Raw genomic sequence first — 23,969 nt, 5'->3', positions numbered from 1 at the left:
ACAGGCTCAGAGAACTGGGACCGTTTAGCCTGGAAAAGAGAAGTCTAAGGGGAGACCTCATCAATGTGTATAAATATCTGAGGGGAGGGTGTCAAGGGGATGGAGCCACTCTCTTTCCAGTTGTGCCCAGTGACAGGACCAGAGGCAACAGGTGAAGCACAGGAGGTTCTGACTGAATAGGGGAGGGCACTTCTTTACTGTGAGAGTGACAGAGAACTGTCACAGGTTGCCCAGAGAGGCTGCGGAGTCTCCTTCTCTGGAGATATTCAAAACCTGCATGGTTTCTATCCCGCGCAAGGTGCTCTAGGTGAGCCTGCTCAGCAGGGGTGTTGAACTAGATGATCATCAGAGGTCCCTTCCAACCTTGTCCATTGTGTGGTTTTGTAACTGCAGCTCATAAAATAGCTGTAGCTATAGTTTTCTTAGAAAACAACAAATCTCCCCCAAAAGCATGATTTTATTAATTTAAAAGCAAAAACAAGAAAAAAAAGATGATTAAATAATACACCTCTTATTTTATAAGTTTTGTAAATAGTGTAATTATTGGCCTGAAACCCCAAATACCCATTACAACAGCCAAAGCTGATACTTTACAGTGGACCTGAATATGTACACGTTTCATAATCCAAAACATTTCGAAGACATGCTGAATGTCAAAGTAAGCATCTGATTTAGTGAAATGATGGCAATTGAAACAACAGATACAGTCAAGTCAAAAATGTTACAAATATGGCATTTTTTTACATAAGAAAATTAGACATTGTTAAGTACGTACATTCCTGGACATGGAATTTTATCTGGAAAATTTAGTAATAGTTGGTATTACAGAGGAATAAAAATATATCCTTGACACTTACAAATCCTCATTTGCATAAAGCAAGTTTTATTGCCTGTGTTTATATAAATAGGGTATCATACATTAAACCCCAGTTTACATTTATTAATGGTGAACATTTTAAAGAGCTCTTCAAGAGCAACATAAGGTGTGCAAAAATACTAGAAAGAGAAATAAATATTCTAACACGAAAAACCATTAACTGCTCTCCCACGACAGTCTGACTACAAATATCAAGTACCTCTTAGATTTCAACTTTAAAAATATCTTTGTCAATTAGGCAAGAATCATAGATCAGAATAAATGTAGCAGATGTATTACAATATTAATTAGACAATATAACTGAAAGTCCAAAATGTAATCATGTACACCCACAGAAAATGTTTCCACATTTTATCCTGTTGCAACTACACTAGAGCACTTAGAACCAGTGGTATATTACAATATATTCTGTTTTAAAACAACAAATTTCACAGTCCTGGCAATATGGTACCAGTTTATTGCTAGCATTCCATTTAGTATTTCATAGCACGCAAGTGTTAAGTAACTCATACTGTTTCTAATAGTAAATAAACACACACCAAGTAAACTGATGTTATTTTCACATACCTTAAAACAGGTTTTTTTCCCTAATTTATGTGAATTTTGTTGCCTACAAAATCAAGGACAACAATACTGATTAGGTCCTCACACAGCATTAGCAAGATATCATTGACTCTCAAGTTAATAAATAACTTAATTCCAGCTGGTAACATACCTAGTACCATTTCTAGCCAATGACCTAAAATTGTGCAGCCTTTTGGGAGCATACTGGTGTCCAGCAGTGACCTGAAGCAGGATATAAACTGGTTCAGCATGTTTCAGAAGTGCAGGAAAATCCTGTTTATCCCAAAGTCTTAAAAATTCAAATATGTTTGTAGTCAAAACTCAGCACATAGTTTAAAACTTAAATATTTACAAGCCTCCAGTCCTTGAGATTTCACATCTTCACAGTACTGTGTTCAAAATAAAACCTCTTGTAGCTCACCTGCATTCTGCACTCGAAGTTACACACGAATTTTCAGCAAACTCTTCTCCAGGATATCAACCTTGTTAGGAGACAAAGCTCCTGAATTCCTTAGCATTAAAATTCACATCAGCTAGGCCATATAGGTACATTAAATAAGATCTTGAATTGCAAAGATATTGCTTACTATTAACAAAACTTGAGAAAAGAAATAAATGGATTTTTCTTTAAATATCTTTAGAATGCAATTAACAGCGGCACCCAATTAATTTACAAGGAAATGACTGCATTCGAGGAAGTGTGATCAATCAATGAAAGGATGCCACAGTATCATTCTGCCATCCTCTAGAGAACAACACTTTTCCGTTGTTTATTTTGAAGTTTCACTTTTACTAAGCACTGTATATAAACACTGCTTTGTTTAGAAAACTGATAAAAGGGCCCATAAGCATTACCCTGAAAACTTCATTAAAAGTTCTTTGAATTTAACAAAGCCACTAGGAGTGCTTTTTAAATTTAAACTTTTTTAAAACATTTAAATTCACTGAACAAGGCCCACACCAGAGGCTCATTCCACGATTATCAGTTTCTGCCAAGCATAATCATACACGTTATTTTACTAATCTGACAGCAATTTATTTTTTCCACAGTAAGTCACCAATGACCTTTGTCTAAAATATCTGCTTGGACTATGATGGACATCCATTAGAGAGCCCCATGTTTTCAAGCAGTATTTATGCCTGAACAGTCTCTGCTGGAATGAGATTCCCTGTTGTATCCAGCTGCATACACTTACACGAACAGGCAGACACAGGGCACTCAGTGTGGTCCCTAGACAGCAATAGCAGAAAAAAAGAAAAAACAGGTAAAATAAAACTAACGAGAATTTTGCATTCTATAAATTTAAGGATGTGCAGGAACACAGCATCTCAAAGAACACTTAGCAGCATGGTAAGCTCTGCAAGTGTTCTAGAACAAAACATCTTAGTTGTAGATAAAACTAAGAAGTCGCGTCCTACTTGGTGCAGCATGCACGAGTGAAACACAGAAGATTTGAACAACTTACCTGAACCAGCTAAGCATATGCCCAGCGTGTCCACCATGCCTACAGTTGTGACACCAAGTAAACCAGTTGTTGAACTGGGCTAGCTTCTTATCTTTGCTAAGATCCACTTTTTCATCTGACTTAGATCCTCCTGTGCAAAAGCAAACCCATCCCCACAGTTATGCCTGTAAATCTTTGTTTCATTTATATTGCAATTGCAGTAACAGTATTACAATAAATTTGGAATTAGGAACTTCAAGCAAAGAAGTAGTCTGATTTTAAAAGAGAAGTTGATAGAATTATTAAAGAAATAAAAACTGATAGAAAACCGGAACAAAAATTATACTGCTCAGCTTATGCTTTGCATCTTATGGATGTGCTACCCCTGCCTATTAAACAAACTTTGGAGAGACAGTCTCTTTCAACAGTGATTTACGTTTCAGTGATTGATTTAAGTTCCAGTGAATTATACACCTGTTTTCCTGCACATGGGATTTTTGGCTTTAAAATAGATATATGTGTGTGTAAATATATAAAATCCACCAAGTCTCAGTTACGAATTAGAACAATTGCAACAGTAAGTCATAACGCAGACCAGTGAAAGAATGAGAGGAGATACAGAAATAGATGACAACTTTACAGCTGTCAATAGCTCTTTAACAAGACTGACTTGAAAATACAGGCAAAATGAGTTTCACTTAAACCTTATATAACGCTGAGCCCAAAACATTTAGAACCAAGAGATTCCATTGATAGTATTTCTTAGATGTGCCAGAAGCACCCATAAATTCTTTCATGCTTAGCCACAGAAAGTATATGTTATGTTTATTCTCTCTTCTTCTTTCAGTTAAAAATCAATTGGTTTACATTCCAAGATTTCTGCAGCTTCCCATCAATTCAGCCCAAAAAACCATACCTCCTGTTTCTTGCAATTTTAAAGCTCGTAACGCAAAATACTACGATACTTCAATCTTTTTGTCTGTTTAAGCCATGGGATTCCACTGACAACCTCACCGGTAAAAATGGTCAAAACCAGGTAACTGCATACTATCTGACACCAACACATGGAGACATAGGTTCTCTCATAAAATCAGATGGGATGTAAACATGTTTTCTACTATCATCTCTCCCCCTTATAATTAAGGGTATGAATACTTACAGTATGAGAACAAATAGAAAGGTGCAACAGAAGATCTTCCTACAGCAACTGTTAATTAGGCCTTTAACTACTACTCTAGTTGAACAGCTAAAAACCAGTATGTCATACCTGGACAGCTGGAAACTGGAGTTCCCATATTTATCAAGCAAAGTGCACAGCGAGGAAGGGGCTTACGACAACCAGGACAGCTCGTAACTTTTGACTTTGTTGGTGAACCACTAACTCCATATTGGCTAAAACCCCGCCCCTGATGAGGAATGGCTGAACAGCTGTACGAGATGGATTTTCCACAGAAATTGCAACTCACAAACACCTAAGGAGAACAAAAGCTCATTAATTTTTCAGTTTGGTTCTACTTCTGCTACAAGTGAATTTGTTCAAGCTAGCTAACACTCATTTACCAGATACTCTTGATAGTGCCCTGGAAAGTTACTCTCTTGTGAAGGTGTTGCCAACATCTTGGCTTGGAGACTTGACATGCAGTTTTGTGAAGCAGGCCTTAACAATGCCCAGTTACCTCAACGGCACATAACACCATGCACAATTGCTATTGCTTGGAGAGGTATTACTTAAGATTATAAAAAGCTATATGTGAAGGTATAAAATAAATTAAGTTTACTCTACTGGCCTCTCCCTCTTTCTATTCGGGTGATCCATTCCAGAACATGAGGATTTTCCTAGCAATCTTTACCTGCACGTTTAATGCCACAAGTTGAGGTGTGATATAGAGGAAAGCACAGACTTTACACTCATTAGGGGTTATTTACAATGCTCACATAAGGCAGGAGCAATAAACAACTCCCTCCCACTTGGAACAGTATGGATGGAGCTCTCCTTAAACAGCTGTGACGTGAAGGACAGGTGAATTCAAATATAGCCTTCCTTAAAAATCCTTGGGACCTTAAAGCTTGTAATGCACATACTGAGCAAATATGAGCAAGTGTCAGTTGCTGTGGCCAGACCACGTTGGCAAAAAATGCTACCAGATAATATTTGTATAGGGTGTCACTTTTCAGTTTCGCTTATGTTCTGAACTGATAATAAAAGGTGCTGTTCACTTTAGTTTAGGTTCAAGGGCTTCAAAATAGCTGAGGTTCAGATCACTTAAAACAAAGTCAATTTGAACTGGTTCTCTGTTCAATTCCCTGGTTTCAGCATCATCCTCACCATGATGAAGAATGGCATTTCCTTGATTAGATATTAAAAAAAAAAATACATTTGTTTACCCTATTTCCCTGCTCTCTACCAAAACAGAGAAGTCCTTTCTCCAAACTATTTTGAAAAACAAACATTGTTACCCTTTTAGGGTAGCTTTAGTTTAAATCTTTCTTTTGCACATGAACCTTCAGGGAAGCCGAGATGCAGCCACCATTTTTGTTTCTATACAAGTACCATGCTACCTTCCTTTCTGGATTGGTCATACTTGATAGAAGAAATAAATTTACCTGGGCTAAAGGCTTTGAACTAGGATCCAGCTTACTCCTATGGATATCAAATTCTGCACGTTTATGCCAAAATCTCCACGCATCTAAAAGATTCCTGTAGTTCTCAATCCAGTACTGAACCCTCTCATCCTTAAGTACATCTGATGGAGAACCCTAAAGCAGGTAGGAAAAAAATGCCAGTCACACACTGAAGATACACAATGCATATTATTCACGTTTTCAAAAGGCTTTACAAAACATACTACAATGTATGAGAAATAATGTAATTTGTGTAGAGAAAGACAACATCTGCTAAAATTTAACCCTAGTTTCATAAAAATTTTCTTCAGTCTGCCTGTCAGGTTGAGAATACTTGTGCTGCCACGTTCTCCTAAACACTTGCATCTGTCAGACAAAGGATTATATATTTCTGTCAGGTATTCTGGTGTATATGTAACATATGTAACCATAAAAATGATACGTGCACAGTGCTGGAAGTAGCTGCAACTGTACCAGTAAGGACCACAACAAACCCAACTAACCCCCCCTCCCCCAAACACACACACACACAAAAAAACACAATAAACTCAACAGCAATACTCACAGCCAAAAAAAGAAAACACAACAAAAATAAACAAACAAAACCACACCACACCTCAGTTCTCCATCAAAATCCTGGAAGCAAAAAAAGTATACTTTGAACCTACCAGAAAATGCAGAAAAAGCAGGGGAATGGGTATTCCTAGTGCAGCTATTTTTGCTTTTTCTCCTCTTTTCCCTACTCTCTCTGGTTGAGATAACTCGAAGATACAAGTTTGTAGTTAACCTCAAGTGGTTTGGATGATTCCACAACATCATCCATATATCGACCATAAAAATCCACATACCACAGCATGATATATGCTGTCAAAATTTACTACAGAAAATACTTTTCAGTTCGCAAGATTCAGTACTATGCTGCTAAAGAAACTATAGTTAAGTAACGATTTATTTTTGAGTGAAACACTAACCTGTAACATGCAATAGCTTGCTGTCTGGACGTCTCCCGTTCTGTCAACGTAACTTTCCATCAAGTCCACTCCATCTTTTGTCAGCCCTGTTAACAGTATTCCCTCCAAATTCCCAGCATCTTTCATTTCATTTGTCAGCTTTTCAATAAACCTGTTCAGCTACAAAACAAAACAAAACAAAAAGCCCACTAACTTTTGCTGTCTGTTCATCCCCTTGTAACTCATTTATGACATATGGCAAAACTTTCTACAATTTGAACAGCTTTCCTTAAGAGTGTCTTTTGCTAACAGAACATGCTGCTTGCTGCATGTTACGCAGGAAAATTTATATGGCAACATCTACTATATTGCGAGAATTTACATATTTATCTATATACTTTAAACCTCCTGACACAAAGAGCAAAGAGCGAGGTCACCTATTTTTTAAGCACTTAAACATTCCTACTGCAAAATGAAACCTTTATTCAAGAGAAAGTAAAGGTCTGGAAATAAATAACATAAATAAATATACACTCCGTTAAGAGAGACATACAAGCCATACAACAGTTTTAAAAAGTAGCATGTCATGAATATTATTATTAAAAACGTCAAAAATCAAGCTGAAGTTACAAACTGAAGATCAGATTATAGCACAGCTTATATCCTATTGTGTAAGGAGAAAAACAAATCCCTCATGAATCATTGCTTCCACTGTTCACCTTTTCACCCCAGATCTTCTTCCCTCTCTACATAAAGCCCAGCTTAATAGTTTGCTTGAATGTCCGACCATAGACTTACCTGAGCATCATTGAGGAACTTGCAAGCGAATGCAACTCTGTCTCGTACAGCTACATTATTTTCATACTTTGGAGAGAAAAATGGGAATACTACCATCACATACAAATTTCCAATTTTTCAACACATTGTTTGTAAAAGTCAGAACATTTACGTTAATGTGTAGCTACTATTAATTATTTTGATGATGTACAAAGAAACCACCTGAAGAAAGCTAACACTAATACTGTTTATATTCAGATATATGTATCAGATCTAGACTGAGGCTAACAGGAGCAATTTACTCATGGCAGGAAAGGCTGGTTCAACACATCATATGTGGCTTTTGAAACTTTAGAAACAGATTTCCAAGTCATGTAGGGCTGCGCTATCATGCTTCTGGCACGATATTCTGGCACCCCCAGGTCCCTTTCTGCTGAGCTGCTCCCCAGCCACTCGTCGCCCAGCCTGGGCCTGGGCTTGGCATTGCTCCGTCCCAGCTGCAGCACCCGGCATTTCCCTTTGCTGAACTTCAGGCCATGCTGATCACCCAGTGCTCCAATCTATTCAAATCCCTCTGCAAGGCTTCTCTTCCCTTCAGGGAGTCGACAGCACCTCCCAGTTCATCAACCTTTCTCCTGCTTTCTTCCCCTGTTTATACTTCTAATGGTTCAAGAATTCCATGCCACGAAAAAAAAAAACCACAACCACAAACCTCCTCTAAGAACTGTGTGAACTCTGTTGGATACGCCCATTTTTACACGGTTTGTACACTAACACAATGTTCATTAATATGAGATCTCTGTTTAGAAGAAAAAATGTTATCTGCCAGTATGAGGAAAAAAATAATACATTCTGAACTGATTAATTCATGGAGTATGTAACACTTCCCCCACATATGGGTGTATATATGCACACCTATTATTTAAAGGAATTTAACAAATTTACTCACCAAAACACCATCGTATGAACCAGACTCACTTGTCAGAAAAGCAAACATAGCACACAAGTAGGGATTGTTCAACTGCAGTCTTAGAGTACTGCACATTTCTCTCCAAAGTGAGTTCTTCTCATCTGTGTAGCCTGATAGAGCCATTGCTACTACATTAAGGTTCAGATCACCTGATTTATTAAAAAAAACAAAAAACAAAAAAACAATGAAACAATATTCAAGTTCAGGATTTGGAAAATCAATTGAAACTGTAATTGAACACATCGGTTTGAAACAGAATATTCTGCAGAATACATGACAAAATCTGGTAGAATTATCATGAGCCAAAACAACTTTATATACGCTAGCTTTTTGCAGTTTCTGCTTTCAATGACCCAGTTTCTGCTCTCAAAGTCACGAGCTCACATGCATGACAAGCTGAGTTATACTTTAAGCAACATCACTCTAGCTCTGGTGTTTTGCAATAGTTTTGAACTGCTACATGCATTCTTACTGCTTTCACAAAAGGTTGTCATTACCATAATTCATATCCACAAGAAGTGAAAGTACTGGAATATACACATAACCATTACTTAAGAGACCATTCTGGTGGATGACAAGTACATATAACAGCTTTAAGTTAAAAAAATTCCTAAAATCATTAAATCTATTTTATCTAAATATTTATTGTCAGAAAGTTCAATTTTTTTTTTTTCAATGCAAAGATGGCCAGTCTCTGTTCTGAACCTTCCCTACAGAAAACACATACATAGTTCCTGCAATTCTAAAGCAGGCAAAGTGTCAAGACAGTATTTTAAATTTAGTAAGAGAACACACATGCAAATCTGAGATGTAGGAGGAATACTAGCAAGAACACGTAACAAAATACCTCCATCTCTTAGCTGTAAAATGATTATCTTTTCCTTCATACATTGTAACACTTCCCAAATACTACTCCAAAACAAACGTCTTCTGTAAATCCTGAATATTATATTTTAGTTATTCCACAGCCATTGCACTGGCAGAAAGCTGCGTACGGCCCAACTGAAGGGGACACACGTGACATCTGACCAACGTGCAATTCCATTGCTAGAAAAAAGTCCCACTACTTCTGTGTGTAACACTGTGTCATGTATCAGTATGAAATTCTAAAACACGCAATGCATTTTAATTAGACAGTAAGGCATATTATAGTCTGAGGAGTGAAAGAACAAGATTTGTCAGATTCTGAGGCTCCAATCCAGCTACTTCAAGTAAGTACTTTGAAAGACAGCACACACCTTTTCCTACCACCCTCCAGAATTCTGTTTACAGAAAAATCCACCAAGGTGATGTAATTCCAAAAGACAACACGAAAACGCAATACACACCTTTTCCTGAGGAAGCACCTTTATTTAGAATTTGTATTGCTCGCCGTATGTCCAGATTGAACAGTGCTACAGCAGCAGCTCGTTCCCAGTCTCCTTCCTGTTCCAATGAATTTAAAAAAGGTTCCACATCTAAGTCTGCTCCCTTCTTTATCCACCCACAGAGCTGCAAAGCCAAGGATCTCTCCTCACTCAGATACTGAATAATATCTGCCTGTCTATCAGATCCACTCCTGCTGTGCCTGAGGTTCTCTGTTGTTCCTAGAAATTAGAAATATGTTAAAATATGCTTTAATCACAATTTAAATTGCAGCCACAGTGCTTTGATTTCAATCATAAAGCTGAGAGAAAAGCGAAGTATCATACTTTACTACTTTAAATTAACATCACTATTAACTCTGTTGTAAGGAGCAGCATATACGAAACAATTTTATTCTTATCTCCTAATAATCATATATCTAAACTTGCCATTTATTCCCTATTGAGTCTTTTTTTCTTTCCTCTCCTTCCTAAGTTTTTGGAGGTTCTTGTTACAGAGCTGACAGGAATGATCAGCGTGTCCAACTTCAAAATACAGCCAAGCACCGGCTCTACCAGTTCTCCTCTTCTTAGCAAGCATCAATGCGCTAGAAGCTTTCCCAGCACTGAGGAGTTGCCTTTGCTCCAAGCAGCATAAATACACGACACATAATGAACAGGGAAGATTCAAATAACAGATACCACTGAAAAATACTTCGCTGAGCATAAGAGGCGTAATGTGATGCACAAGAGGTGATTACCACTTCAGAACACGATAGCTTATTTAAACATGGTTATATAAATGTACTTTGGCTACACCAAAGTCAGCCTTCTAGAACTACACTCCCATGCGGAGCTTTGGGAACTGTAACAAACAATTACGTGCGGAGCAAGACTTTTCAGTGTCACTGTCAATCACTGAATGTTTGAAATAGTTCAGTTGAAGATCTACCTCTGAGGTTATTTTGTTTTTCTGATCATTGCCCTTCAAAGAAAACCAAAAATTCAGGAAATTACTGTAAGATAAACTGTTTACCTACATATATTAAATCACAAACTTAAATACTTTGTTGATATATTTTAATAGTCTCTTCCAATAATTTTTAAAGACAAACCCTTGAGTGCATCATTCTGTAAATATACTATAATATAACTTATCAAAGTTGGAATATTCTTACCCAAAGATGACTTCACAATTGACTTAATGCCAGCATAAACTAAGGGACCTTTGTTTCCTGTAAGTTTTTGATCCATATCTTCAGTATACTGCTTCATAAGTATTTACATGTATAGGAACCTTAATTTTTTCCCAAGCATTTGAAAAACACTTTTTTAAGTTAAAAGTCATATCCTATTAACATATGCAAAGTTTTTAGAGGATGTTGTATTATATTCAAAGACTTTCATGCATTTCATATAATTGGTTTACATATAAAGTGTAGGCTACTTCTTAAAATAAATTACAGTAAAATAAAGGATATAATGCAGAGTGTACCAAAGTGATTTCAGCTGGGGATCTTCATTTCCAGCTAGGAGGTGATTTCTCCAAACTTGTTCAGTATCAAGACCATACCTTGATAACGCTCTGAGCCGCATTTTGGTTGCTATGTCTTTTTCCAAGGAATTAGCCTTTCCCTCTTCTGTACATTCATATAGATGTCGTCCACAAGCCCACATTAAGGATGTCACTGGACTCCACGCAAGAGAAATTCTTTCAAACACTGTGAAGTCAGACATAGTCCTGTTGGGAGTCACCACTACCATTCGATTTTGACTCGTGGGATGCCAGGCAAACGAAGCAATGTAGTTTTCACATGGCTGGACACTTCTTTCGATGATTGTAGGCTCAGTTTCATCCCCAATAGGCGTGGGAGTATGCTGCATGTCATACAGCCTAATGATATTACTATCCCTTGTTAAAGTAGCTAGCAGCCCAGTTCTTGTAGGACACCATGCGACTTTTGTTAAAGGCTTTGGTTGCTCTGTCAAGGTCAAAACAGGCTTTTCAAACTTCCTTAAATCCCATATGGCAACCTGACCTTCATAGAAGGAAGCTACACGATCATGGAAATACGGATCGACAGTCACTCCTTGGACAGCCTTGGTATTGACAAATATTTTTTGGCTTGTATTCCTCAGATCAAAGATAGCCAGATTTCGATGCATTCCAGCTAAAAGAAGCTTTTGATCCCGTGGAAGCCAACAAAGAGAGAGGCAAGCATCATTCTGCCCTAATTCATAAAGTGGCTTTGTTACTACCAGTCCCACTTCTGGATCGCCTGTTGAAAGCCTCACTTTCTCTGTAGCAACCGCAGTCTCTGGAGCGTATTTGCTACTGATATCCCAGATGAGTACTGAAAAGTCAGCCCGATGTTTATCCAATCCAGCAGCAAGCCAGTTACTATCTAGCGGGTTCCACGCCAGGGTATTGCATTGCCGTGCGTGCTTGGGAACAAACTCTTTGCCTATCAAATCTTTAGATTTTGAGTTGTGATCCTGGCCAAGGCTAGTAAGTACCACTCGACCGTTGGCCTGTCCAACGGCAAGAAGACATTCGGGATCATACTTTGGATACCAAGCCACGCATTTCATATACGGCGTATCTGAATTTATGGACAACAGCGTGGCTGTAGTTTCTTCTGACAGCCGCAAGGACCCTGCCTTGAGTTCTGAACTTACAGCAGATTCAATGTGATAAAGGCTCAGTTCCGAATCACACACAACAAAGCGGTCAACATGGTGTGGGGCCCAAAGAATATCAGGTTTGGAGCCACTCATGTTTAGGTTGAGTTTACAAGCAATTTAAACTCTTGCAGGAAGACTCAGGTGATATCCATTCATATGGAAACTGTTGAGAAAACAATTTGTAGGAACGTTATCAAAATCCCAATTCCTTTGTCATCCGAGATCATCTTAAAGCAAACACAAAGATGGTTCTGAATTACTTTTAGCCCCAGGATTTGTCACGTATACATTTCAGGCCCAAACCTTCAGCATTCTCCACATCACATCCCTTTCCCTGCTGCACGCTTTGGTTTTGATTATGCTGACCGAGGCAACAATCAACACAGCCAACTACAAACAGACACCAGGGTCTGCTTTGTTTACAAACTCCGCAGCAGTACTATTTTGTTATTAGGGAAGGAAGGATTAAGCAAAACACGGTGTGGCACCGTGTGTGGGTGTGCAGCCTGTAAAGAGCCACTCCCTGAAACATGCAGAAAACGTCTCTGCCTAATTGCAGTGCGCTGGCTGACAGAAACCAGTCTCCCTGTTTTGCCTAATGCCTGACCTACAGCCCATGAAGGCTGACCCTATTTGAAGATCTGTATAAACATACGGCTCTCCACTCCTAATTTTGCTCTACTGCTCCCAGTTTCACCTCAGCCCGGCCGATCTCGACTCTTTCCCAACCTTTACGACCCCACGGTTCTTCCACAGCGTTCCCATGCCTTCGTTAACACCCGGCCTAACAAACACAGACTTACACCGCGCCGACTCCCACCGCCGCCTGCAGCAGCAGCCCGAACCACCACACGCCCCTACAGGCGCACACGACGCCCCCCGCACACCACGGGGCACCCACGGCTGCGGCAGATCCCCGCTGGGCTGCGGGAGGACAAAAGGCAGCGCCCGGTTCCCCCAGCCATCCCCCTACCTCCACTCCCCGCTGCGGGGGGCGCAGGGGCCCCGCACCTCACGCCCCGCACCTCACGCCCCGCTCCGGCCCCAGCGGCCCGGGGGGACCCGAGCGGCAGCCGCGCGGCGCCTTCCGGCTGCGCGGGCAGCGGGGGAAGGAAACGCCGGGGCACTGCCGGCCGCGGGGCGCGATCGCTTCCGGGGGCCGGCCGAAATGGCGGCGGGCGGGTGACGTCACGGCAGGCGGTGCCGGGAGGGCGGTTGTGGGCCCTCGGCTGTGGCTCAATAAAAAAAAAAATAAATAAAAATAGAGGTTTTCTGTCAGCGGTACCTCGGCTAGAGTCTGTTTTTCTCCGTGTCTTCCTCATGGCAGCATAGCACGTGCAGATTTCCTCATACGTGTGCAATAAGCCCCTGCAAACAAGGACAGGGAGCCGTTTGTGAATAATAAAGAAATGGTGTCAGGAAGTTTTCTGGTGGGAAGCTTGGGGGGGGTTCCTAATTAAAACGTTAATTTTGCATGGAATCGTTCTACTTTCTTTAATGGTGATCATGACATAATAGTGCAACTGGAAAAAAAAAAAACACCAAAGAACAGATAGTGCTATTGAAAACCAGCACACCTGTTGCAAATGGCAGCACAGCCAAGGGGACTCTGTGGTTATTGCCTGCCAAGAAGGTTGTGGCAGCCGGACTTCTCCCTTTGCAGACACAAGCTTTTCCTTAGTCCTTCCTTATAACCAGTCTTGTGCAATTTCGTTTCCAGAAAAACTCCTTTTTTTTTTTTTTTTTTTTTTTCCCTCCCCCCGTCAAGTATTTTGTCCCCACGAATTTCACACAGGCAAAGGCCACAAATACCATGGTAATTAGCCTGTTATGTAAATGTCAAGAGGGATTGTCCAAAGGGAGCTTGGCCTAAAGGAAGAGACTGCAAGATCTGAGTTTTATATTACAACATATGCTGTTCTTTAACTTTGTAGGGGTTGTTAGTTTGTGTGATGGAAAAAAATTACATCTTAAGTGAAATATTTGAGTGCTGGACAAAGTCTTCCCTAAATACTAGATTTTTTGCATTACAAGAACATGTTAAAAAAATGAAAATTAAAATATACTTAAAGATTATTAAGGATAATAGAAATCCTTAAAATAAACTTTAACATTATATTCTATGCAGATGAAAAAATTATTTGAAAAATCCCATTCAAATATGAAACTTACTAATGTTTTTTAATAGGGTGAAACAGCAGAATGTGGACCACTGGGGCTAAAAGGGGACAGAGTAAGTTGCACTTTTAAATTAAAACATTTGGGTGGTATGAAGTATGTGGTACTTCAGAATCTTTGAAGAGATTCTTCAGAAGAAAAAAGCCTGTATTTCAGAAGGAATTGCTATTACTAGAGCTATGTTCACAGCAGAAAACAGTGACTTCACTAAGATCAGATTTTATCCTTCAGTAATGTTTGAGATCTTCCACCTCTAGAGTGAATGAAGTAAAAGATAGGAAGATGAGATTGTTAGCATTTATATTGACAATCCCCAGAGAAGGATGGAAAAGTCTGGGTAAAACGTCTGATTTCAGGCTCTACAGAGGAATATGCCCCACCAAGGACAGACTGTGGCTGTCACCTGCATGTCCAACCTTTTTGCATTTAGTCCCTCTAGCTCCTCTCTTTCCAAGTTCTTTTCCCCATTCCAGTCTAAGTGTTTTATGACAGAGTGCAGATTACCTTTTTCAAAGGCTTACATTTGGGACAAAATTCAGTAGATTTGTAAATGAGCTACAGCAAGTACATCATTCTTTTATCTTCTTTCTCCTCCTTAAGCCATATACTTTCCAAAGTGTACTTTACTGCTCCAAAACATTAAGGGTGGAGATTTTATTTTTAAAATAATACTTTTAACTCAAGAAAAACACCTGTTTTTTGTTAGCTTTCGTCTTGTAAATGACTGAATTGCTTTGGCTAAAATTCAGAAAGAAAGACATCTGGCACAAATAGTTTCAGTTTACGTCTTTAAAGTTGCATAAAACTATAAACAATGAAAAGCAGAGCCTTAAATAGGAAATATTGGGCAACCTTAATACAAGGGAGTGTTACACGGTCTGCCAGTAATTATACATGTGTTCTATAAATGCTCTCTAGATGTGTCCTTTGCTTCACTGTTTTCAAATGTGCTCTGTAAAGGGAATTAAAAGTGGATATGGAGTCTAATCCAAGCTCTGTAGATGTCAAACAAGAGCCTTCTTTTGACTTTGTACACATTCATGCTTAGAGGAGAAACAGCTGAACGCTCATTATCTAGACACATAGGATAAATTTTAAATTGCCTACATTATACTAAGTACGAAATACTGAAAAATAAGTATTGTCATTGCTCAGATCACATGAGTCATAACTGAATCCTCTCTTTGGTAATCCTGGGTATTTTTCCTTTCATTCTATATACTGTATCAAAGACAACATGAAAATGTGTGTAAATTCCTCAAGAACAGTCATTAAGAAAAGTATTTTAATAAAGAGCTTAAAGGCAAACTAGGTTTGTCGAAAGAAAAATGAGGCTGTGACATGGTAACATTCTGAAGGCATAAGAAACTCTGCCTTCTGTGGGGTTTGTAACATCCCTTCAGGAATAAGGGAATTATTATAGGGAAAAAAAGTTGAAACTTCATTCAAGAGAGGAAGGAGTTCATCTCATATGAAAAAGGCATAAGACACCTTAAACTTGTAACAAGCTTTTAGGCAGCCAAAGTGTTTTGTGAGACAACAGGATATTATGCAAGACATGTTCATAATGTTTTCTGAATGTAAAAAAAGCAGATAAGAAAATCTTACAGGGGAGAGAGGGGAGAATTATGGATTTTTTTTTAATGTAACCTGTAAAACATAATTATGAAACAAGCACTTGCCATCTATAAAGTGTCAGAAACTATAATGAACTAAGAAGAAGCTATGAGTGGCATCAAAAGATTTGAATAGTTACGAAGGAGGATGATTCAGGATATTTCAATGCAGAATATTGGCATATTGTTTTAAAGTTTTTTTTTCTTTCTTTTTGTTAAACTAATGTTTAAGAATTAATGCTGCATGCATTTTATTTTAAAATTATTTTTTGAATTTTGAAAATCCAACATTATGATTAGTAATTATTAATAGGTGTTAATAAATGAATATATTTTATTTCTATCTTTTCTTTTCTTTATACATAGCAACTGGAAGGTCCGTTTGGCTCTTAAGGACCTCAGGGACCTCAAGTAATTGAAAAGTAAGGTACAGAAATACTCCTACAGTTTTCTGAGAGTTCATTTTGTGTTTCATGCACAATCTGTTTTTGTTGATAAATGGTACACCTTTGGGGGCAGGAATAATGCGTTCTGGTAATTCCAAGAATTTGCTTCACATCTGGTGCAGGTCACAGAGCTGTTTTGGCACAGTTGGCAGCTCAGTTGGACCCTCCATATGTGCTGTGATATGTTTTTCATTTTACTGAGGACCTGCCAATTCATTTCCCCTGCTGCTGGAATTTCTGGCAAGCTCCTCAAGTAGCCAAAGTGGCAGCTTCCATAGTGTCCCAGGATGACTGACAAAGTATGCCTCCAACAGCTGAAGAGACTGAAACCATTCAAACAGGCTGAAAACTGCTTGTTAAATAATTCTGTGCTGAATCAAAAAAAAAAAATCCTTCCCATCAAAATATAGAGTACCCTTGGCAGTAATTGCCCAACATACTTTTTTTTTTTTTTTTCATTAGCTACTGTAGATGTAAGATCCCTGATTTTTTTTCTGTCTGCAGTTGCTGGAAGGAGTCTTATCTCCTTTTGGGTGTTTTAACTTCTGCACTCTTTTTGGAGGGGAGACAGAAATCTGTAGAGAGTTGCTTGCTGTGACAGAGATTTCATAAACATTGTCATGTTTTGTTAGCTCTGTATGTTGGCAAAGTGAGGACGGAATCTTCCTACACCACTTATGCATGACTGCCTGAACACAAGCATCTCTGGAGCAGATGAAACAGTACAGCCAGTGAAGAGCAGGGTAGAGACTAAAGGAGAATTAACTTGGGTCAGAACATGAACCTTTAGTTCTAAAATCCATTCTGCATAGTTTAAAGGAATGTTGCTCTGTTTTCCCTATGATGGACAGTGCCATTTCTATGATACTATAGAATCCTTTTAAAATGTGAAAATCTCAAGCAGAACACCTAGAATGTGTGAAAGCTTTTAATTTTAATTTCTGTAACATAAGGCTGAACTATTCCTCATTTCCTCAGCCTCCATTAAACTTCGTAAGGCTTAGGATACACATAGGAAAACCCATGTGGAAATTAGGAATTATTCCTTTAGAGTCTTATTTTTATAATGAGCAGAAAGTAAAGCCAGGAGCTACAAATTGAGGAGAAAACCAAATAAAGTAACTTCTTGGTGAGTGAGTGCTCTTCTTTCTAGGCACTCACTGAGGGGTTCAACAAGAAAAGGTTGTGAAAATACTTTCATGGTGAAGAACCCCAGCTTTACTAAGTTGTTTTGGAATATTTGGGAAGAGTAGGAAGATCCTTTAACCAGGACCATGATGTCAAAAGTGTCGGTACCAAAATTACGTTTGTTACAATTATAAGCGAGCAGATTGAAGGTCCTCTCAATGGAAGTAGTGGTGGCGGTCTTAGGAACAGCCATTTTTACCAATCAAACACTAAACATAGTTAGATACCTTTTCAATACCAAAGGAGGAAACAAATGAGCAGATTATCTGAAATCAACACCACTCTCTTATTTGTTTTTGTACCTTCAGGGATAGCAAGGCCCCCTGGTCTTCATGATCCTCCAGCACTCCTTGCCACAGGAAGTCAAGGGTCTAAGGTAACCGGCTGCAGTATGCTTCCAAGTGCTGTCTCTACAAAGTAAGGTTTTAATGAACATTCTCATTTTCTAATGCATCAAATTCGGGTCCTTAAGATTTGAAACTAAATATGATGTAATGCCAAATTTTCATATTTGCACAAGCATCCTAAGCTAAATTAACATTCCAACTGTTGACTTCCGCTAAACTGTAGTTTCGAAAGGGCCAAATTCTGTTTTTTGAAGAAGAAATCAAATTTTTCAAGAAAGAGATTAGTCTTGTTCTGTGACGAAGAAAGAAGATCCATCTCAAACAATAATGACTCTAACGTTCATTTTGTTAAGGGTCAAAGAGTCCAAGAAGGAAAAATTGGGCTCCCGGGACCCATTGGAATTGATGAAACAGCAGCACCTCCAAGTCTGTCACAAAGTCTGTCTGTGCAGACGTGGAGAAGTGAAAGCAATGCACAATGTGCGGGGTGACCTGACCAGCTGCACTGACTGCCTGTCTCTGCAGCAGGCCCTAGGCCCGTGAAGATGTGCCTGTATGTGCTGCTTACAGTGGCATTAATAACCATATGTCATGTGGCCGAAAGGGAAGACTGCTTTTTCCAAATTAACTGGAAAAACACAAAACAAGGATTTCCTTGTTCCTCGGTGCTCAGCATTTCAGAACCTGGTTTTCTGTAGGTCATGAGGCAGTACACTTTTTACCTCTTCTCCTTTGCCTGTTACTCTCTTTAAAATTGTCTGAAATAGAAATTACAAGCTGAAATACTAATTAGACCACTTCAGATTCTCTCTGAATACTTTACTACTTCAGATGCGCATGCTGATAGTTGGCCTGGAAATATTTAACTGCCACATTTCTTTCACTCTTTCTTTGGCTCTGTTTGAATCAGGATCTTAATTCTTTCTTTTAGCTGCCTTTCATATTTCCTTCTTTTTTTTTTTTTTAAGAAAACAAAGGAAACTTATAGTTTTTGGCTTCCTGATTAAACGTTTTCCTGCTTTCTCTCTTGAATCATTTTAATGGTCTTCCCAACGTTTTTACAGCTTTGCAAAACTTCTAAAGGAAAACATATGATAAACCATTGTTCTTCCATCTTTCTAATAATCTGCCTGTACTCAGTACCTCTAGTTTGCAAACATGTGAATGGAGTAGCTTTTCCCATCATTTGTGTTACTGTTTGTTGGCTGCTTCTTCTTACCACTAAACATATTGGAGAATTTGTATTACCTAAGAAGTTATTTTTCATGAGTTATATATCAGAGGGTTTATTAATTTGAGCCACAAACATGGTCTAATAGTAGAACAGTTAGTTTACTTAGATTTAATCATTATGTTCCTTCCACTTTAAAAGCATTTTCTTCATGAAAACACAGCACTTTTTCCTTAATTATGATCATCTTTAGGATCTCAGCAATGATTTTGATAAATGAGGTAGGCCAAAATTTGTGGAAAAATTAAAAGCAATTCAAATAGAGTACTATATCATATATCGAAGATAAAATTTGTCAGTCTGTATTTTAATGGTTATAATTTCATTGCTTATTCATTTTTCATCATATCACTTCCTCTGCTACTGTTGGAGTCAGACATACTGACTTTTTCACATCTGTTTCCAATAATCACCTGCTGTTTCTTTTTATAACAAAGATTGGATCAGTTTGTATGTTCCTAACACTTTTCACAGGAAAGTATAGGAAATTAGTTTAGTTAATACTTTCAATAATCATGTTAGCTAACTTTGATTTTGAGAGGAAGTTCTTTAGGTATGAGGGAATCAGCAACTTAAATACCTGACACCTTACTCATTTCTTGAGTCCTAATGATAGTGCAAGCATGCTATTAACATATAGTGTAACTAGTAAGAGCATATGTTGCTTTTTGCCCAATGGCAATAATGTTATAGGCATCATTACATATGGATGTGAGTAGGGAGGGGAGGTAGAAAACACAGTCACTGCAAATGTCGCTGTTGGGGTGTGCACAGGGAGAGCAAAAGAATGTGTTTCTTTAACTCTACAGTTTGAAGAAGAGTTAGTTGAGTAACCTGAAAAGGTTTAATGTAAGAGGTTCACAAACTGTGGCAAAAAAGAGACATAACTCACAAATCACTTCCACTTGCAACTTCTCTTTCATAGCATGGAGTTACCACTGCTGTTGGTGAATCTTGCTCTCACTGTTTCTAATGCATGTGAGACTTACTCCAACACTATAGCTGGTGGTGGTTTATAGCAAACAAACAAACAAACAAACAAACAAAACTGTTAGGATGTTATTACCTATGTGATTTAGGAGCACAAGACTTTGTTTTGTTGATCCTGAGAAATCCTTAGTAGGACTGGTGTCATGGATCGTTTAACTGCTTCTGAATTTCCCGTTAAGGGTTCAGTAAGAATGCTGCATATCTAACATCCGTATATCAGGTCCTGGGACTCCCAGTCTGTGTATCTAAAAGAGAAGTATCTGAAATGAGTATTTAGTTTATCCGAATCAGATAGGAACTAAAGAGTGAAACCAGTTGTTCCAGGAGATATCCTCCCTCCTTGAATCCTTGTATCTTAGTCCTTTAGTATCTTAGTCTTCAGCTTTAACCTTCTATTACAAGGAGACATATATTTTACTCAGACAGTAGCCATATTTACTAGATGTGCCCTGATCAAATGCTGAATGTGTCACCCAATATGAGCAATCATAATGCATTATCATTTGGATACACCAGAGGGCAGAATTTAGACAGCATGAATAATATCTCAGGTTTTTATACTTTACATAAATTGAATTGAGCAAATAAATGATCCTTTTGCTATGTTTATTGCAGTCTGGTTTTAAAAAGGCCTTACCTTACACAGTGTGTGAATAACAATGGCACTGAGTTAAGATACCTCAAGCATTAGGAACAGCGTTTGGTTTTTTGTTTGTTTGTTTTTTGTTTTGTTTTGTTTTTAAAAACTATTTAAAATGTGTACTTTAAATTACATCAATTAGCTATTTCCTAGCTGGAAAAAATCTACAATTCTTTATAGTTTACAATTTCATTTACAAATTCTTTATAGTTTACAATTCTTTCACTCATTATTATTGAGTGAAGAACATAGTGGCAAAAAAAAAAAAAAGAAAGAAAAAAAAAGTAAATTTAGGGCAGTCAAATTTGGTTAACATCATTGACCAAACAGAACCAAAATGCAAGTCTTTTGACATATGACGTTCTTGTAGTAAGTAACCTTCTTTCATGGTTTTGTATATCTGCATCATATTCACATTGATTTGTGGCTGTCCAAGTGAAAGATTTGTAACATAATTTGTCTCTTTTCATTCAGAAGCTCTCTCATCTTTTTCACCTCTCTCTGTTTCTTTTTATTTCTTCTTTATCATTTCTGAGTTGCAGTAAGTAGAATAGCAGGAAGTATTTAAGGAGGACAGGTATTGTACAAGGAAATAAAGCTGATACATGATTTTTACTTATTTTTTTTTCCAATAGAAGAAGTCATTTAACATGAATGCAGAAACTGAGGAATTTTTTTTTTTGCAGGACTCAAAATTCAATAGCAATATGTTTTACAGATAAAACATTTATTGCAGACGAGAGCTTTAGTGTGATCATGGAATGAGTGCATTTAGGCAGATTCAGTACCATGGGGATCTAGATGCACTGAGCTGAAATTGTGCTTGGTTCAGTGCAGCCATTGAAACAGTGCTGAACAGCTTAGCAAGAAGTAGTAGTAGAGTTAAAAATGATGCTGTATCTATATGAAGACATTGCTTCCATTAGAGTTGGTCTCTAAGTGAATATAAAGCTATATACTGGCAAGAATAGAGAAAAAATAAAACTCTGTATTCTAATTCTACAATCCTGCTACAGAACTGTAAAGATCCTGGTTGTACATCCAAAGCACACTAAGCAGAGAAGAGCTGGAGTGTGAACATAAGGCTCGCTAGCTACAGTGGACTCACAACTGTGCATAGTAGGGATCAAGTGCCTACACTTTCAAAGAGGTTAAAACTGTTTAGTGTAAAAGTTATACCCAAAGGGATTCAGAAATAGTGATTTGTAAATTCATTTACCAGTTTACAATGTAGTAAATTTCCTGCATAGGTGTCTTTAGACCGCTTTCCCCAAACTGGTTGCATAGCTTTTTCTTTTTCATAAATGAATAAAATGGAGACAAAAACAGCACTCAATGATAACAATTTCTTCTACCTTATTGTTAATTAAGGTTTATAATATACACTCAGAAGGAAAAGGAAACCCCCTAGTCCTATTCCTGTTTTTCCTCAGGAACAGAATGTGAGGAACATTCATAAATGATTTGCAAGTTTGGAAGAAGTTACACGTTGCACAACAGTCATTAATTTGGCTCAGCAGTGAAAGATACTGGCTTGTGAGACAGGGGAGCTGGCATCACTCTGTAGTAACACAGCTCAGAGGTGCTGGGAATTATTGCCGAATTGTGAATTCCTGCTAAGTATCTTTCAAAAAAAGGGATCTACCCATGGAGGAGCAGAAAGTAGGTGCTACAGAAAATGTTGGCTGTAACAACAGAGGAAACCTTGCTCCCATACTAAATGAATCACAAAATCATAGAATGGCTTGAGTTGGAAGGGACCTTAAAGATCATCTACTTCCAACCCCCTTGCCATAGGGGTGGCCACCCACTAGATCAGGTTGGCCAAGGCCCCATCCAGTCTTGAACACCTCCAGGGATGGGGCATCCACAACCTTTCTGGGCAACCTGTGCCAGTGCCTCACCACCCTCTGAGTGAAGAATTTCCTCCTAACCTCTAATCTAAATCTCTCCTCTTTTAGTTTAAAACCATTCCACCTCATCCTGTCATTATCTGACTGAGCAAAGAGTTGCTCTCCGTCTTTTTTATGAGTCCCCTTTAAGTACTTAAAATCCACAATGAGGTCACCCCAGAGCCTTCTCTTTAGGCTGAACACCCCCAGCTCTCTCAGCCTTTCTTTGCAGGAGAGGTGTTCCGGCCCCTTGATCATCTTCAGGCCCTTCCTGAAGAGTGCTTCTACTAGCCTGAATGAAGGCAGAGACTTTTTTGTGCTCACTGGTCAGTGATCCCCACCCCTGTGTTCTTTCCCAATAGATCCTTCATTGAAATTTTAATAAAATCAGCAGGAAATGGACTATGGTTACTTAGAAGATCCTAGTTAGCATATTGCATTACTGTTTTTTAAGCAAAACAAGCGTGCTTTCATACAGTTTTGTACAAGAGAACTGAAAAGAAATAGGAAAATGTGTTCATCTACACCATTTTAAAAAAGCAATAGCTTGTCAAACACAACCTGCTTCAGCGTCTGCGGTCAGAGAGATCAAACATTGCAATAACTGTTGAAGATTTAGGAGAAACAGTAGCCTATAAGACATTCAAATACATTGATATTAGGGTCTGTAACTGTACCAAAAAATCAAAAATGAGGATTTCTCAGTATTTCTCTTTATTGCAATGAACCTGGCTATTCTTTGAGTCCTCTCTTGCAGTACTTCTGCTCCCTTCCCATATTACCAAAATGACAGCTTATTTTTGGATGTCCTGCCTGCATCTGATCCTTTAAGAGGGTTTAGAAAATTCTGAGGAAAACAGCTCAGGAAGATATACTTTTTAATAATTGTCTTTTATTGTTGTAATTGCTAATGCAATTACCACCTTTGAGACGTGCTCATGCTCCTGGCAAGTCTGCAAACCAAATTCTGTAAGCGATAATATACTAAAGTCACATCTCTGATCTAGCCAGTACTGTGACATTAATGTAGAGAAGCTGAAGAGATGTAGCTGACAAAGTGATAGATAAAGATGCAAATTGTTTAGAAGCAAGTATTTTAATGTAAAAGTTCAGTTTTGTAACGTGGGAGAACACTCGTGCTCCTAGACTGACACTGTGCCTTTAACAAAATACTCAGCACTGGCTAAGTGCCTGACTGTTCTCATTTA

The 23,969-nt window shown here is 38.3% G+C and overlaps 2 protein-coding genes across 5 annotated transcripts in view; one reads left to right on the top strand and one right to left on the bottom strand.

Annotated features, from left to right (window-relative positions):
- The window catches only part of ASNS (asparagine synthetase (glutamine-hydrolyzing)), an 853,397-nt gene that overhangs the window by 707,750 nt on the left and 121,678 nt on the right, over window positions 1-23,969 (top strand). The window lies entirely within an intron of this gene.
- On the bottom strand, window positions 441-13,409 carry MIOS (meiosis regulator for oocyte development). 4 transcript variants are annotated; one of them, XM_050709211.1, is made up of 11 exons: window positions 13,259-13,409; window positions 11,030-12,396; window positions 10,727-10,825; window positions 9,534-9,791; window positions 8,185-8,354; window positions 7,257-7,322; window positions 6,480-6,638; window positions 5,491-5,643; window positions 4,154-4,358; window positions 2,908-3,037; window positions 441-2,672 (listed from the first exon to the last, which is right to left on the bottom strand). In XM_050709211.1, exons 2-11 carry the CDS (start codon window positions 12,324-12,326, stop codon window positions 2,576-2,578), a joined length of 2,634 nt encoding a protein of 877 aa, XP_050565168.1. In that variant the 5' UTR covers window positions 12,327-12,396; window positions 13,259-13,409; the 3' UTR covers window positions 441-2,575. The 4 variants fall into 4 exon arrangements, with proteins under 4 accessions (XP_050565168.1, XP_035401381.1, XP_050565166.1 ...); XM_035545488.2 differs by having other exon boundaries at window positions 13,207-13,377; XM_050709209.1 differs by having other exon boundaries at window positions 447-2,672; window positions 11,030-12,460; window positions 13,207-13,364.

This window comes from Cygnus atratus, chromosome 2 (genome assembly GCF_013377495.2).
Source record: "Cygnus atratus isolate AKBS03 ecotype Queensland, Australia chromosome 2, CAtr_DNAZoo_HiC_assembly, whole genome shotgun sequence".
NCBI lineage: Eukaryota > Metazoa > Chordata > Aves > Anseriformes > Anatidae > Cygnus > Cygnus atratus.
Note: the sequence above shows the minus strand (reverse complement) of the source record. Positions and strands in the feature narration are given on the sequence as shown.

Excerpts from the sequence above, each read along its gene's own strand:
- MIOS (XM_050709211.1), bottom strand. The coding sequence starts at position 12,326 with ATGAGTGGCTCCAAACCTGATATTCTTTGGGCCCCACACCATGTTGAC. Across the intron at positions 6,639-7,256 it reads AGTTCCTCAATGATGCTCAG|CTGAACAGGTTTATTGAAAA; the intron begins GTAAGTCTATGG and ends TTTGTTTTGTAG. Across the intron at positions 5,644-6,479 it reads CAAGCTATTGCATGTTACAG|GGTTCTCCATCAGATGTACT; the intron begins GTTAGTGTTTCA and ends TACCTGCTTTAG.